We start from the raw sequence: 16,962 nt of genomic DNA, 5'->3' as shown, positions 1-16,962 counted from the left end.
ACTCCAGGTCCCTACAGCTGTGGATCCTGGCCCAGCGGGATGGTCAGTATCATCAGATAAAGCATTAGATGATTCACATCTCACCAGAGGTTCAGCTCTCTCTTGCTTGGTGGCTGAAGACAACTCATTTAGACAAGGGTCATCCGTTATAGATCCCGGAATGGGTACTCCTCACCACGGACGCAAGACTGATGACACGTCACTGCTCCCCATCCTCACACACCTTTCAGGGAAGGTGGATGGACCAGGAAAGTCACCTACCATTAAATATATTGGAGCTTTCGAGCAGTGCACAAAGCGCTCAATCTCTGGTGCAGGACCTTCTTCAGGGCAGGCCTGTTCAGGTTCAGTCCAACAATGCGACGGCAGTGGCCTACATAAATCATTAAAGAAGCACACAAAGTCCGGCAGCCATGAGGGAAATAGCAAAGATTCTGCTGTGGGCAGAGGGCCATCTTCCAGCAATCTCTACAATAATCAGCCATCTTCCAGCAATATTCATCCTAGGAGTTATCAACTGGGAGGCGGACTTCCTAAATCGCGAGGACATGCACGCCGGAGAATGGGCTCTTCATCTGGAGGTATTTCAACTCCTGGTGGACAGGTGCGGATTACAGGAAGTAGATCTCATGGCATCACGTCACAACCACAAGGTCCCCAGGTAAGAGTCCAGAACAAGGAACCCCTGAACCGCCTTCGTGGACGCTCTGGCGGTGAGATGGAACTTCAGGTTGGCATACCAGTTTCCTCCAATCTCCTCCCTCTCAAGAGTAGTCAGAAAGTTCAAGCAGGAGGGAGGCAGGATAATACTAATAGCCATTGCCTAGGCTGGAGGCATTGGTTCTCTGATCTGACACGTCTATCCGTAGACAGTCCACTGCCTCTAAGACAGGATTTTCTAATGCAGGGTCCCTATCTTTATCAAGATTTAACTCTGCTGGCTTTGACAGCATGGCTCTTGAGTCAACTGCATCTCTTTGAACCCTTGGATAAGGTGGACTTGAGATGGCTACTCGCCATCTCTTCAGCTCGCAGAGTTTCTGACTTGGCAGCATTGTCATGCCATTCTCCATATTTGATCTTTCTTCCAAATAGAGCAGTCCTCCGTACCAAGGCGGGCTACCTCCCAAAGGTGGTTTCATGTTTCCATATAAATGAGGAAATTGTAGTCCCGGCCTTCAAGTCTTCAGGCCTGTCTACAGGTGAAGCTTCCTTGGATGTGGTTTGAGCACTTCGTATTTACGTAGATCGAACCACTTCCATCAGGAAATCAGATTCTCTCTTTCTGTTATATGGATTTCACAAATGAGGTTGGCCAACAAACGTCGACTCGCTGGCTTCCCCCATTGGAACCTCTGGACTCTGTAGACTTGAAATGGTTGACAGCGAAGGCACTTTTTCTCCTCGCTATCTCTTCTGCTCGCAGAGTCTCTGATTCTGCAGCGTGCTCTTGTCGCTCCCAATTTTTGATTTCTATTACCAGGATAGAGCTGTTCTTCGTACAAGGGAGGGTTACATTCCTAAGGTATTGTCCCATTTTCATGTGAATGAAGATATTGTAGTTCCAGCTTTTCATGCTCCAGATCTTTCTGTAGGTGAAGCATCCCTGGATGAAGTTTGCTTTCGGTAACTATGTGGAGCGCACAAACTCTGTTAGAAAATCAGATGCTCTTTTTGTATTATATGGTTTTCACAAATGAGGATGGCCAGCTAATAAGCAGACTCTGGTGAGATGGCTACGCATGACTATCTCTCAGGCGTACACACAGGCTGATCTTCCTGTCCCAAGCACGGTGACAGCACATTCTACTCGGTGGGCGGTAAGACATGGTGCCTCGGCTGAACAGCTTTGGAAGGCAGCCACTTGGTCTTCTGTTAATACGTTTATCAAATTCTATGCTTTTGATACGTTTGTCTCCCAGGATGCTTCCTTTGGGCAGCAGATTCTCCTCTCTACGCAGGAGCATCCCCACCCTTAAGGGAACTGCTTTAGGACGTCCCCAAGGTAGATCCTGTGGACCCTATGGAACCCAAAGAAGAAATACAGAATTATGGTATAACATTTCTTGCATAATTCTTTTTCTTTGAGGTCCATAGAGTCCACAGGGATCTGTTCTTCAGCCTTTTTTTCACAGATTCCCTCTTCGTATGTTGAGTGTTTCTTGTGCAATTTTTCTTCCTTCTCCACCCTCCGTCTCTTGGTTGCAAACTGAATGCCTGTGGCTGGGGGCGGGGTATATAGGGAGGATGACCAGTGCTTGCTGGGAGCTCCAAAGCTTTGCTGTTTGGTGCATTGGATGCGATCCAACTACCGTACATACCCCAAGGTAGATCCTGTGGACCCTATGGACCTCGAAGAAAAATAATTATTCATGGATGGTATGTTATACCATAATTCTGTATTTCACACTTCCCATAGGTTTTCTATAATGGAATTAGGAATAAATTACCACACAGCAAGGTTTGCAATGCCTGTTGTAACTGTCTCAACTGCAGAAGGAAATTGGTCAGAAGTTTGGGAAGAGTTTTGTGTTCTTTCCTAAGTAGAATAGGGGCACATGTAAGCCTAGTTTTGCCTACAGTGCACAAAAACGTTTATGTTGAGGGCAATTATTAAAATGAGAGAGAGGAGTAGATGCATTTTACATGGGTACCTTCTATTCTCCGTTTTCAAAGGGACGCGTTTTGTATTTTTCACTTGCATTTTAGCCAATGTTAAAAGTAAATACAAAAACATAAAATTGCACTTTTATTAAAAGCAGTTTAACTTCTCCTCCTACACTACTGCTCGGTTTAACCTCATTCATAGAGGACATTAAAAGTTAAAGGTTTCATTTATTAATAATGATTGGACCTTTTATATTACCTTTTACAATATGCAACTCTTTAGATCTTTCTACCTCTCTAGGTGCCTTCTGTGAGGGTGAGAATAGGCATGCATCTGACAGTGCTATATGGATGTAAAAACCAGGTGACCGGCTGAAGATGCTGCGGCCACTGGAGCAGGGGATCGGTGGAGCGGCAGTGCGGGCATCCTATAGGATGCCTAGTCCTGCCCTCTCATAGATATAAAAGTAAATAAAAATTAAAAGCTTAAACTGCTTACAGTAGTCTCTAAAACAGTGCCTGCTCTTGCAGGGCACCAAACTAAACTGGCCTGGCGGGGTATAGGGGAGGAGGAGCCGGGGCTGCTGGGGGAAAAAAAAAATGAACTAGTTGGTGCCTGGACTCCTACTCCAGCCTATACCCATGGACTATGCCTCTGTCCCCTATGGCATGTAGAAGAAAACCAAGGTGTTTTGCATTGCTTGTATAGTGCATTTTGTAATTCATGTCAACTAAAGTCAAAAGATAAGTCTGTATCCTTTACAGATTATTGGACAGGTGTACGCTGACCCAGATTGCCTGCCACGCACTTTTGACTATGGCCTGAATGTCCGGCTGTTTTGGGAGAAGTTTGTTCCAAAAGATTGTCCTTCAGGATTTTTCCCCCTTGCAACATCCTGCTGTCAACTGGAGCCTGACGAAAGGTAATCTCTCGTGTATTAACCTCTACAGTCATAACAGTGTAATCCTCTTGTTCTGTAGACATTTTGAGGGTACTGTAATACTTTGCCTATAACAGTGTTTCTTCTCGATTCCGTAGGCCAGATTTCCTATATTTACAGGATACACTTACAGCCTTATCTCTGTTTCTGGGGGAGCTGGCGATCCCTCTGCCTTCTGAACTAGAGTTCATGGAACACAACCTGAAGTTGCAATATGGTCTGACACGAGAACACCATTCAGAACATGGAACAAACCTTTGATCCCTTAGTAGGGAAAATAGATGTGGCCATAAGTCCACTTACTGAAAACAAATTAATCTCTGCAAAGAGCACGTTATGCTCACATGTGAACGTGTTACAGCTTCTAACTTTGCTCTTGTGGTGGTAGATTGTTAATGTTTCATGACAGAAGCTTGTTCAAAAAGGTCAAAAGTGAAACATGGACCAAAGCTGGTTAGAAATTAGCTGCACACATTGCTAGAATTCTGAAAAGATAAAGGGATATCTCAGGGTGTTTTTCCAAGTTACTACCAACTATATTTTTAGAACCACTACAGATCTTGGAATTTAGGGCTCGATGCAATTAAGTGCGATGTACTCGCGTGTACGAGTCATTGCGACAGTGGCTGTGCTTGACAGTCACCCGGATTCGCCTGAAAGTGCTCATTTCCCCATAGGGCAGCGAGCAAATTCAGGTGAATTCAGTTGCCACGGGACATCGCACCTAATTGGTTCGAGCCCTTAGTGTTACTTAGCGCCCATTCCAGCTAACTTTCATAGTTGCTTACTACACAGTTACCTGGAGCAATACACTTGAACCACTCTCCTCCTCCCATCCCATAAAGTAGCAGAAGGGAGAAGTGAGTTATATATTTATTTAGTCGGAAGCTTTTAAAACATTTCTTGGGAACTAGGAAGGTTAATGACCACTTATATATAACACTTGTCTCCCATTTGGAATAATTACTATACTTTTACATAAAAACTGGAATTTAAAATCTCCTTAGTGTATTTTGGATTGCACTTTTCTTCAGATGTGTATACTATTGTGATAACTTATGTATGGTGCTTCCTCCAGGGCCATTGGAATTTGCTTGATTTGTGCCAATATTTGTTTGGTTTTACTGCAGCCTATTACCAGGTTCTGCTGGCAGCTGGGCATGGAGAGCAATTTGTCTATAGTAGGGTCAAATTCATTTAAAATATTGGCTTAAACACTAAAGGATGGAATGGGATACAATCAATATCCCGCCGTCTAAATCCCGACACGGGACTAAAAACAGGCGTCTAAATCCAGACGCCTATTTGTAGCCCGACGACGGAATCCCGACAGGACGGCTTTCCGAACGAAGGTAAGTGGGGACACTTAGTTGTTAGCCACAGGGGGGAGAGTGTGTGTTAAGTTTAGGCACCCCCACGGGGAGAGTAAGGAATAGGCTAGGGGAAGGGGGGTTAGTTAGGCGCCACTGGGGGATGGTCAGGGTTAGGCACCCCTGCGGGGGTGGGGGCTTAGTGTTAGGCACAACCCCGGGAGTTTTAGGGTTAGTCACCCCTAAGGGCGCTGTTAGGGGGGGAAAGGGGGCGTCGGCAATTTACAGAGATCAAGGAGAAAGTTGCATCTGTTACGTAGTCCCTTCACTGACAAATACACCATTTTTTTGATCAAAATGGCAGCATATTCCATTGGGTTGGGTATGAAATCAGCCGCCGGGACTACGTAACAGATGCAACTTTCTCCTTGATCTCTGTACCGTTTACTTTATGCCAAGATTAGCCAACCTCAGACTGACCGTCTGTTCCTGAGCTTCTTTGGTAAGAGCTCCATTCACTTTAAACTTTTTAAAGCAACCATCTGTATCCCCAACTAGCAGCGTGGTGTACTTGAAGTCTTTGGAAGTCTCCATTTTGTAGGATACATTCAGTCCTGAAACACTTCATTCTTGGGCTACTGACTGGGATAAAGGAATCTCATCAGACCCCTGCCATTCTACTAGTTTTGGGAAGGATTACTTTAAAATTATGAAGATATTTAAGATAATTTTTTTTTTTTTTATAAATCCAGCATTAAGCCAACAAGAGCTGACCTATATTATGTGCCAGCTACAGAGTGGCAGCACTGTACTCTACCTTGCTTATTATCTGATACACACCACTGGAATTACAGAAGTCTGGTTTGATTGCAGGCACTGCCTGTTAATGTTTTATGTACAAAACAAAAAGGTCAATAAACAATTTTCTTACAATTTGTGCGTCAGTCTTTGCCCCTTTAAAAATCTCAGCAGCACACTTAAGTAGAAAGGATACTTGTCTCAGCCAACATATTAAGCATTAACTGGTAACTCTATTGGAAGAAAATTGTACTGCGAGTTACCACCCCGAGCTTGGCTACTAATAGCGAAAATAACAGTTCTTTCCACGTGCAGATTTCTCATCCGCTGTCAATAAGCAGGACAGATTTGTTTTTTCCTGTTTCGTAAGAGTCCGTGAGACATGGAAATATAAAACAAAACGGAAGCTGCCACAGGCAGGCAAGCTGTAACAGTTGAGAACAACCTCCACAAACTCATGAAAAAGATGTTAAGAGGGCTGGATCAGCATTAGCAATTCTAGGTCTCAGAAACAAACACTGACCATATAATCTTACACCTGATTTGAATCTTTACAAGATTTGTAAAAATCCATGTCCCTTTTCCTCCCAGGCGAGAAACGTCTGGTTTAGGAGTAAACTCTCCTACCACAGTTCACTCGGCCACTGCCACAGCATGATGAAATGTATGACGTTGCCATAATTTCCAAAAGGTATGTCCATATGGGAATGTACATCTCTTCATGCTCCTGGAGTACCTGCACGGCTTATTAGGGGGACAACACCCTCCTGCATAGTGTTTGGGGTGTGATTAGATGGCACTTCAATTGTATTCTCATCTACAACATCACATGTAGGGTTTGAGAAGGCAGACAATGGTAAGTTTATCCTCTGAAGCCGCCTGTCCTCCATTTCCTGCTCATGCTGTTGCTTTATGTCTCTGCCCCTAAATGATAAAAAAAAACATAATTGGCACCATGGTTCCCAACAAACTGAATACATGACAGAAATACTGCCATTAATTGGGGCAGATAGCCATGACAAAACAAGAACAAAATACTGACCTTTTGTATATGTATCCAACCACTATGCCGCTTCCGATGGCTATGATTACCACCACCATTAAAATTCCCAGGACATAACCTGTGACATCAATTGATAAGTTATTGTAATTCAACAACACAGGCACAGAACCAGCTTTAGCTATAGTACATGTAATGGCTTTATTAGAGCATACCTAATCTGTCTTACAGAGATGCTATACCTTGCCAACTGCCTCCATGGTACAGTGAGCAGGGCCTGCCTCCATAACTCTGTCCTAGCAGCTGTCAGCACACAGTAGTGATTTGAGGGTGTAATGACAACCATGACATGGTTCCTGGGGTCAGGAGATGACTGAGCTTAGACATAAGGGAGCGCCACCTCCAAACCCCCTCCCCCTGTTTTTTTTAACTTTGAAATGCCCATGATCTCATTTCATTCAGTAAATGTACATGTAAGTGGTTGCAAATGTACCATGCTCAAGTTAGTTCTCATCTGAGGAGGTGATAATGCTTGATGCCATTGTTGCTTATAATTGATGTGAATTAGCCCAGTGTTAAGGCTAAATTGATGTTAAATATCCTCTGTAAAGTGCTGCCTCTTAGGCTAGCATTATGTAAAGGTAAAAAGATGAATACAACAGGCAGTGGTGTAGTGACATTATTAGATGTTAGAGAACATGAAATAGACCTGACACTGATACCTTTTGCCCTCAGATAAATCCTGCTGATTTTGGAGTGCAGATTGCAAAGATATTTTTGGAGACCACATAAACAATTTTTCCCTTGGATGCTTATGTTCTCTAGGCACCATATAATACTTGGGGGCCTATGTATCAAGCTGTTTGATGCATACAATTATGCAGTAACCGTATCCAGAGCACTATACAATCTACAGCACATGCTTGAGTCCAAATGGGTAAATCAAACTTACTGAGGTACTAATTAAATTACTGCTGCTTAAGCATAGATATTCTTAAAAGGTGGACTGCAAGGGGGAGTTTGGGAACCTCTGCTATATGGGCTTCATGTGTCCATTCCCGCATGTTGTCTAGACTCAGGTAAGAGTCTTATCACTAGAACTAAGTCGGTCTATATTCCTAAATTGCTTTCATTGTAGGTTTGCTTTGTCTAAGTATTGCTCAGTGTTGGCACTTTGTAAGTAAGAGAAATGGCTTCCCAAATGTAATGCAGCCTCGTTCATATCTGATCCTGTTCTATTGCTCCTAGTCGGTCTTCCCTATGCTTTTGATTGTGTAGTGATGTCATCAAATCTATAAGACAGTAATTATAATAAACTGAGTTAAGGATACAGTGTTAACATCTTACCTAATGTTCCCAGATCCTTCTTGTCACGAGGATTGACTTGCACCCTCTCACTGATGCTGATCACAGGCTGTGCCACATTGACCTTCTCTGGAAGCAGAACTGGCTCTTTGCTCAGAGTTGTTGATTCCTCTGGGATCTGAGAAATCTGTGTAGTTGTAATTTGTTCTGGTGTAGAATGACCATTTGTAGGAACTGTAAGCAGAACAGATAATGTTAAGACCTATCTAAATGCTGTATGACCTTTCAAAAGGTACCTGGAGAATGATGTTCACAGTCCATCTGATAAGAGTGAAGCTGACTATTCTACATTTTTATCAGACATTACAAAACTTTAAAGCAGCCTGCTACACCATACCATGGATGGACACTGATGAACGCTCACTGAAAGGTCACTGCTTTTCTAATGCACTAATATTCTTTGTTGTGTTGTGACAAGTACATATTAGCTAGAACAGTAAACCTGGAATAATCTTACTTCAATATCATTGCAGGGAAATCAGCAAAGAAGACAAAACACACTCATAGACCCACTTGCAGCACCCAAAAAAAACCACACCCACAAATGTAAATTGTCCAATCAATTTATAAGTTCACATCAGGTAGTAGATAGGGAGGGGTTATCTAGTACCCCTTTGGATTTCCAAGAGCAGGGTCACGGCAGACCCACCTCCGGTGTGAACGGCGCTGGCTAAATTCCGGGTCTGATCTGGTTTGGAACCCTGTTCCAACCTCCAGGTCAGACTGGGAATTTGGTTATAAAAGCAGTATTGGAGAGAAAACCGGAAAGCCCACTGCTGTGAACAAGTACAGAGCTGCTGCTGTCTATCTGTACATAACAGAAAATGATTGAGTCTTGTTACTGAGATTACTGCTTTTTTTTTTTCCTGTGAAGATTTTTTTTGCCCACATATAGGGGTATTCAATATGGGTGCGATAACATCGTTTTTTTCGTTAATATCGCACTTTTTAACGGTTTTGCGTTAATATCACTTGTTTTAGTTTTACACCATATTCAATTTCAAAGACTTATCGCAGTTTTGAAAAGTCTTTGATAAAAAACGGTGATAACTTTTCACCATTGAATAGGTGTCGAAAAAAAGTGCAGAATTGGGGTTTAGGGGTGCAGGCTTAAAAAAAATAGCCTGCACCCCTGAGATTGACATTTAAAAAAGAACTGTGTCAAAAAAAGTTTTAAAAAAAATAGGGACACCCCAAAAAATTAATTTAAAAAATGGGAAAAAATTGTTAAACAATAGGGAAATAGGTTCAGGGCTATTCTGCATGTATGCGGCAGGTGTTTTCTAGAATAGATTTATAGCAGCAGGTGCACAAATGCAGAATTTTTAAAAACTGACTTTAGGGACTTAAAAATATGCTAGTACCCATTTTCATGTACCCCAAATTTGATGGGACCACTTAAAAAAATGAAAAAAATAACCTAAGTGCTCTAATGCATCACTTCTTCAATGTCGGGGGAAAAGCACCTGCTGCGGCTATTTAAATCCCCGACTTTCAATTAAAGGCTAAAACGGGGGTATCCATAGTGTTCCCCCATGTTTTTACAACTTTAGGGGGGTCTTACAATTATTTTAAGGAAAAATTCGTAACTTTACGCAAATCCAACTTTGGAGTTTCCCGTTTTCGTTAATTTTATTTTGAATACGGGGATAAGCGGTAGCGCGCACCATACCTTTACGCAGAAAAAAACTCCGATATGAAACGTTAAAAAACTCCGATATGAAACGTTAACTTCGCCAGGGAAGTTAACCTTTCATATTGAATACCCCTCATAGTCTCCTGCCATTAAATGGTCTTATCATGATAGGGAGTTATGTTTTCCTGCTATGGTTTTGTTAACTACGCTGCCATTTCCAGGGTGTCGACTTTCTTTAACCCATTAATGTATGGAGTTTTACCAAAACACTGAGGAGTCTATGTACTAATAATTGCGGAACTGCCATGATTATAAGTATCCATAAAGCTGGGGATATTTTAATTTTTAATGAAAATATCCCCACTATGTACAAGAGGGAACTCGCAGGGACAGCGGTTGCAGTAATGAGTTATATCCCCGACAAATTGCAGAAGTGAAAGACTTCTCCGGGAGAAGCTGTCACTGCCCATGCGCACACTCAGCTTCCGAAGGCTATGGGAGAGAGATCGAAAGATCTCTCTCCTGCACCTAAGCCTTCATAGGCTAAAAGCAGTTTATACTATCTAATGATGGTGTAAACTACCAAGGCTAAACTCCGAAAAGTTTTGCTTTTTGGAATTTAGTACATAGTGGTCAGATTGTAGTCCCCATTGATAATAATGGGCACTGCGATCTGAAGAGCTACCACTCTGACAGATTTCTGTGAAATCTCCTGTATTGTGCTTTTAGTACAGAACTATGATACATAAAATTATGCAGAAACTGCAGTTTCTGCATAATTTTATGTAAAAAAAAAAAAAAAAAAAAAAAACAACTTGAACCACAGGCCCCTAATCTAAATTTAACCAAAATGCTTACTTTATTTTCTGTAGTCTTTTAATAATGGAGTCTATTTTTATCATGCATTATTTTAAAAACAAATGAAAAGCACTTTGAGTCCTATTTGGAGGAAAGTGCTATATAAATAAAAATATTAATTTCTACATTTTACTATAGGAAACAAGTTTATTAACATGCATATGTCCATTTATTAATTACACCAGAAACCTGTTTTGTGCACACTTAATTTTACAGTAAGAAAGCTTTTACATACATGAATTTGTAAGTGCTTACATGGGTACAGGAAATATGTGGTCAGCGGTGTCATATGTCATTTAAGCCCCCTTTGTTTAAAGATGTAGAGACGAATGTTCAACTTACTGTCCAATAAAAAGTGAAAAGGGAGCTCAGCGACAGGAGCTTCCAATCACCACTGAAGCCTACATATGGGTGGAGGCCAAATACCCACTCCACCCTCTGCCTCTAAGAGAAAAACAAGGTCATGTGACTAAGGTACCATGGCCATGCTGAAGAGAACGAATGGCTGCCACAGGTAACTGCTATGCACAAATAACTGCGTCTTACTGTATGTGCAAGAAAATGCAACAAAACAGGATCACTATGGCCTGGTCTACAGGAGTATGCACCCAAATCACATGTACACAGTCACCCAACAACTGTTTTGCAGCCTGCCGCAATCAATATAGTGGTTATATGACTGAGGAAATAAATATATATATATATATATATTTAACATGCACATCATAAAGAAATTACATTCCAGAGTTCATGATCTCTAATGGCTATAAGATGCAGACAAACACCCCCAATGTGTAGGTACCTGGTGTCCCGCAGACCAGCTGGTACCCCAGGAGCAGGATTAGGAGCTGCAGAACCATCGTGCTTGCTGTGTGTGTCTATAATATCAGTGCTGCTGCTATACACAGGGTTGTTTTTCACTTTAGCTGCTGCTCCTCCTCCTGCTGCTGACATCACACAGGGAGCCTGACAGCCGGAAACGTCTCTGCACTGCAGGGATTATTGCATTAGGGATGGGGGAAGGTTCATAACACGTGTGGGTATATGGGCACCGTCATGTATGGAAACTAGAACACACATCAGACTGTGTAGTGCATACAGGCTTCTGCTGTGATTCTATTTATTATTGCATGTAATACCACACGTATGAGGGGAATATTAACAAAGCGCTGGCTGCCTAATGCGTACACATGTTGCCATTACACGTTCATTGTTGCTCCTATGAGTGTGTCATATGTTACACAACGTAATAAGAAGTCTGATAACAGTTCTCCTGTTACCGCCTATGCTGGACGCCTGTCGGTGGTGACCTTGCTGCTGAGCACAGCCTGAGCTGCCGTTCTGGGAGCCGGGGTGAGGGGCAGCTCCCTGGCACAGCTCAGGCAGTGAGAGCCGGGGTGAGGGAGGGGGCAACTCACTGGCACAGCAGCAGCAGAATAGCTCAGGCAGTGGGAGCCGGGGTGAGGGAGGGGGCAACTCACTGGCACAGCAGCAGCAGCAGAATAGCTCAGGCAGTGGGAGCCGGTTTGGACAGGATCTGCTGGGCTGTATGTGTGAGTTCATGCTCCTCCTCTGTGTCCTCCAGCAGCTCAGGCTCATCATCTACATCCACTATTACACTGTAGCGCTGTACAGCATCCTGCCCTCCATAGCACCCGCTCATACCTAGACAAGCAGCTATCACTTCCTTAGCTGATTCTACTTGTTACCAGTGTCGTCATCCAGATGTGATGAAAAATTGGGGTCTGGAGACATGTTTTGTTGTCGATGATTTTTGCTTAGTATCATGTATTTAGATTCTAACAGCTAATATAAATACAAACAGATCACTACTATATGTTGCTGGCACATGCATTGTTTGTGTCTGTGTTTTCTCTCTGCCTACAATAAACTGTCCAAGTTGCCAGGGACACTCATCTTCAATACTAATTATTATAAAATGCCTGTAACACATTAATCTGTATTGCCATGTGTTACAAAATACTCTACATTCAGGCGCAACATGTAATAAGAAAGACAACCAGTATGCTCGTTTTCTTTTACAATGTAACACTACTAAAAGTAGATAACAAATGTTTCTTACGTTCTGTATATTTTCCAAGGCCTGGGTAACATCTCAGTTCTCAATATTTTAGTTTAACAAAATGTTTTTCACAATTACATTAAAATTCTTATTTTTGTGCCCAACGTGTAATACTTGTGCTGAGCTCTACAGTCGATTCAGTTAGAGTGGGGTGGGCAATAAGCGGCCCACCAGCTGTTGAACTACACATCCCAGCATGCCTTGCAACAGTTATAGCATGGCCAAATAGCAAAATTGTGGCAAAGCATGCTGGGATGTGTAGTTCTACAACAGCTGAGGGGCCACTTATTGCCCACCCCTAAATTAGACAGCTGCATATGCAAAAACAATTAATTATTGCTTGGCTTTACCAAGCCAAAACATATGATGAAAAGACACAGCAGTATCCTGGCTCAGTCTGCAAGAGCTCTACAAACTATGGAGACATTGATGAAAGCTCATTGGCCAGTAAAACATCGTTATTTAAACATCTGTAATAACATGTCAGAAGGTCCTCTCTGATGGCTGGTGGACTGCAGCCATGTAGTGCATTTCAGGCAGCTAAGCAGGAGGTGTCAGAGAAAGCAGGACCTGATAAAACAGACAGCGTGCTCAACTTTAGGTCCAGCCTTCAGGGTTTATTTTAGGATTGCCATATTTCTTCTACCTGCTTCATTAGGGCAACCATCTGTAGGGAGACCTCTGTCAATCAGATTTTAGTATATAAATCCTGCTAGAACAGCAATCTGATTATAAATGTCTTTACAATTATATTGAAGTTTATGCACAATTGGTAACAATTTATGTTGAAGTAATTTGCCAGTCATCCAAATCTATACCTGTTAAGGTCACAATCAGAAATTGACTGTAATCTACTGTCACTGTGTGCTCATACATACATCCATTTGTGGCCACCACCATGTTTCATCACCATGTGGCTGCCACCACGTTTCACTCTGGGGATGGTGTTCTTGGGGGTGACCTGGGATGTGTTGGGTTTGCGCCAGACATAGCGTTTTCCTTGGTGGCCAAAAAATTCAATTTTAGTCTCATCTGACCAGAGCACCTTCCTCCATACATTTGGGGAGTCGCCCACATGCTTCTTGGCAAACTCAAATTGTGTCTTCTTATTTTTATCACTAATGGCTTTTTTCTGGCCACTCTTCCATAAAGCCCAGCTCTATGGAGTGTATGGCTTATTGTGGTCACATGCACAGATACACCAGTCTCTGCTGTGGAACTCTGCAGCTCCTTCAGGATTACCTTTGGTCTCTGAGCTGCCTCTCTGATTAATGTACTCCTTGCCGGTCTGAGTTTGGTGGGCGGCCCTCTCTTGGCAGGTTTGTTGTGGTACCATGTTCTTTCCATTTGATGATGATGAATTTGATGGTGCTCCGGGGGATCATCAAAGATTTCAATATTTTTTTTATAACCCAACCTAGAATTGTACTTCTCAACAACTTTATCCCTGACGTTTGGCGAGCTCCTTGGTCTTCACGGTGTGATGCCTCTTGCTTAGTGGTGTTGCAGCCTCTGGGGTCTATCAGAAAAGGTGTGTTTATACTGACAGATCATGTGACACTTAGATTTCACACAGGTGGACTTCATTTCACTAATTATGTGACTTCTGAAGGTAATTGGTAGCACCTGAACTTTTGAGGGGCTTCATAGCAAAGGGGGTGATTACATATGCACATGCCAATTTTCAGAATTTTATTTATAAAGATTCTTTTTTATATACATTTTTCTCATTTCATTTCACCAAATTAGACTATTTTGTGCAGATCCATGACATAACATTCAGATAAAAAATAAATAAATTACAGGTTGTAATGTAACAAAAAAGGTAAAAAGCCAAGGTGGGTGGATACTTTTGCAAGGCACTGTACATATGTATTCAAATTATACAGAACAATTACTACAACAAACCACTTATTATGGCAAAATATGTAAATGTATACACTCTAACAGTATGGGCCGTATTCAGTTAGCGGCGAAAAGCCATTTTTTGAGAAAAGGTTTAGAGAGTGACGTAATTTCGCTAGCGGAAACTTATCTCCGTATTCAATTGTTGCGAGTTTTCGCCAGTGCGTAAACGTAATGCAATGTACCCAGCGGAAAAGTTTAGCCTAGTGAATAGCTGTCGGAAAAAAGTGCAGAATTGCGCCTTTGGGGTGCAAAGGTGGGGAAACCACCCTGCACTCTTAGGACAGGTCCCCAAAAGGTAAACTGCGTCAAAAAAATCCAAAAAAGAATTAAAGAACACCCCAACAAATGTCTTTCAAAAACAGGGCGAAAAAGTTCAAAGTTGGGGTACAAACTTAAAAACTAGTGAAATAGACTTTGGGGCGGTCTGCAACTATGGGGGAGGTGTTTTTTATTGCAGGTGCTTGCTGAAGGTGCGTTTTTAATGCTTTTTAAGACCTCACTTTAGCAATTTTTAACCATGCTTGCACCATTTTCATATACCCCAAATTTGCTGGGACTAGTTATTTTCACCCCAAAAAACTGCTAAATGCTATTCTTCACCACTTGTGCAGAGACGCTAATTAGCAGCGAATGTGAGCATTTAAGTACCCCAAATAGCTTCAGCAGGGCTATTCGGGGGCATCTACCATGATCCCCAATGTTAGTGCATCTTTTGGGGGGGGGGGGGGGTGTCAGGCTGATTTCCCCAAATCTGACAGCACTTTGCCTGTTTTAGTTTCGCGGGGAGGCGCGCGATACTTTTTCGCATGCAAAGCCAGCGATGTCGGCGAAAAGTCCAACGTACAGGACTTTTCACCGCTAATTGAATACGGCCCTAAGTATTTTCAAAACCTTTTTTGTAACAATTATGAACATTACACATAGCCAGCTAAGGCTCTTGATATTCTTACTTTTGGGATTTTTACACTCTGTCCTTGTACATTCTGATTGGTGTCTTGATTTCGGCGCCGGAATATAAACTACATCCAGTTAAGAGGTCTCTTTGCATGCACTGCATGTTCCAGACCATCACATGTAATATTTAATTCTGGGTGCTGAGAAGGATATTCCAGAATATTTCCATTTATGTATGTTTTCAAGTTTTTTTTTAATTACTTTGGTGTTTTAATGTCTAGGTCTTTAGCTGTATTGTCAAATCGGGATGTAGTTATGAGACCAGCCTATCTTAATCCCGGCGCCGGAACGCCGAGGACGCCAACCAGAATTTAGGTAAGTCCGGGGCGCCCTTAGCGTTAGCCGTGCAGGGGGAGGTTAGTATTAGGGAGTTCAGCGGGGTTAGGTTGGGGGGGGGGAATTAGGGTTAGGCACCCCTAGGGGGAGGGTTACGTTAGGGAGCAGTAAGAGCAGGTTAGGCACTGGGGGGTGGGGGGGTTAGGCACCACTAATGGAGGGTTGGGGGGGGCAGGAGAGGGATAGGATACTTACCTGCCCCAGTCGGGATCTTTATCCTGTCGGGCATCCGCTGTCAGGATTTGTATCTCAATCCCATTCCGTTAAATCTGCCACACACAGGTTTTCTGTGCAATTGGCTGTGACAACCCTACAGCTTAATAGGCCATATTTATCTGTACACTTTCTGTATCTGACGAAACTAGGCCCAAATAGCCTCATAGAATACAAAAATAGTAAGGACTCAACTGAAAAGATTATGTTGAAACCTATACATACCATAAACATTTTTATTACATTTTCAAACTGATAAGATCAGCACTAAAATTTACAGATTGGTAACATTAGAGTAGATGTATGAAGCAGGAGAGAAGTTACCTATGGCAACCCACAGTGGGGTAGATGCATGAAGCAGTGGAGAAGTTAAACATGACAACCAATCACAGTGGGGTAAATGTATGAAGCAGTGAAAAGAGTGGAGAATTGTGCCTGTGGAGAAGTTACCCATGGCAACCAATCTGCTCCTATTATTTTATAGAATGTATTTGATAAATGCAACCTCAAAGCTGATTGGTTGCCATGGGCAACTTCTCCACTCTTTTCACTGCTTCATATATCTACCCCTTTGTACCAAGGCCCTAGAATTCTTTATAAATGCAATTGAAACTGCAGGGTGAGGGAAGGGGAGTTGGTGGATATTAAAAGGCTTCTCCAATCTGCTGACCTCAGTAACAGGCCGCGGAGATATGAAATCTCATGGAACGGCAGAACACGTGTGCGAGCAGAGGTGCAGCTACCCACTTATGTGCCATCTTTCGAACCTCTGATTTGGAAGTATGGGGAGCCTTTGCTAACTGGCAGATTAATTTGAGCTGCTAGCTTTATGTAGAATCTTACCTCTTATCGAACATCCATGTGTTGTTTCCAGCCTGAACTAAAACATTGATTTTGAATTTTAAAAAGTAACCTTACAGTGTGTGTTTGCGGTAAAAACAGCACATAATAAC

The 16,962-nt window shown here is 42.4% G+C and overlaps 2 protein-coding genes across 3 annotated transcripts in view; one reads left to right on the top strand and one right to left on the bottom strand.

Annotated features, from left to right (window-relative positions):
- Positions 1-5,793, top strand: part of LIMK2 (LIM domain kinase 2) — a 55,086-nt gene extending 49,293 nt beyond the window's left edge. For both annotated transcript variants that reach the window (XM_088477915.1, XM_088477916.1), the window contains exons 15-16: positions 3,373-3,530; positions 3,647-5,793. In XM_088477915.1, coding sequence (XP_088334041.1) covers positions 3,373-3,530; positions 3,647-3,809 — 321 coding nt within the window. In that variant the 3' untranslated portion in view covers positions 3,810-5,793. The remainder of the gene's footprint in view (positions 1-3,372; positions 3,531-3,646) is intronic.
- PIK3IP1 (phosphoinositide-3-kinase interacting protein 1) lies at positions 5,721-11,453 on the bottom strand. Its single transcript, XM_088477918.1, has 4 exons — positions 11,318-11,453; positions 8,004-8,195; positions 6,699-6,777; positions 5,721-6,580 (listed from the first exon to the last, which is right to left on the bottom strand). Exons 1-4 carry the CDS (start codon positions 11,373-11,375, stop codon positions 6,376-6,378), a joined length of 534 nt encoding a protein of 177 aa, XP_088334044.1. The 5' UTR covers positions 11,376-11,453; the 3' UTR covers positions 5,721-6,375.
- Positions 11,454-16,962: the final 5,509 nt, after the last annotated feature.

Source organism: Taudactylus pleione, unplaced genomic scaffold, assembly GCF_031769625.1.
Source record: "Taudactylus pleione unplaced genomic scaffold, aTauple2 ptg000205l, whole genome shotgun sequence".
Taxonomy (NCBI): Eukaryota; Metazoa; Chordata; class Amphibia; order Anura; family Myobatrachidae; genus Taudactylus; species Taudactylus pleione.
This window is presented reverse-complemented; position numbering and strand designations above follow the sequence as displayed.

Excerpts from the sequence above, each read along its gene's own strand:
- PIK3IP1 (XM_088477918.1), bottom strand. The coding sequence starts at position 11,375 with ATGGTTCTGCAGCTCCTAATCCTGCTCCTGGGGTACCAGCTGGTCTGC. Across the intron at positions 8,196-11,317 it reads GCTGGTCTGCGGGACACCAG|TTCCTACAAATGGTCATTCT; the intron begins GTACCTACACAT and ends TTCTGCTTACAG. Across the intron at positions 6,581-6,698 it reads GTTGGATACATATACAAAAG|GGGCAGAGACATAAAGCAAC; the intron begins GTCAGTATTTTG and ends TTTATCATTTAG.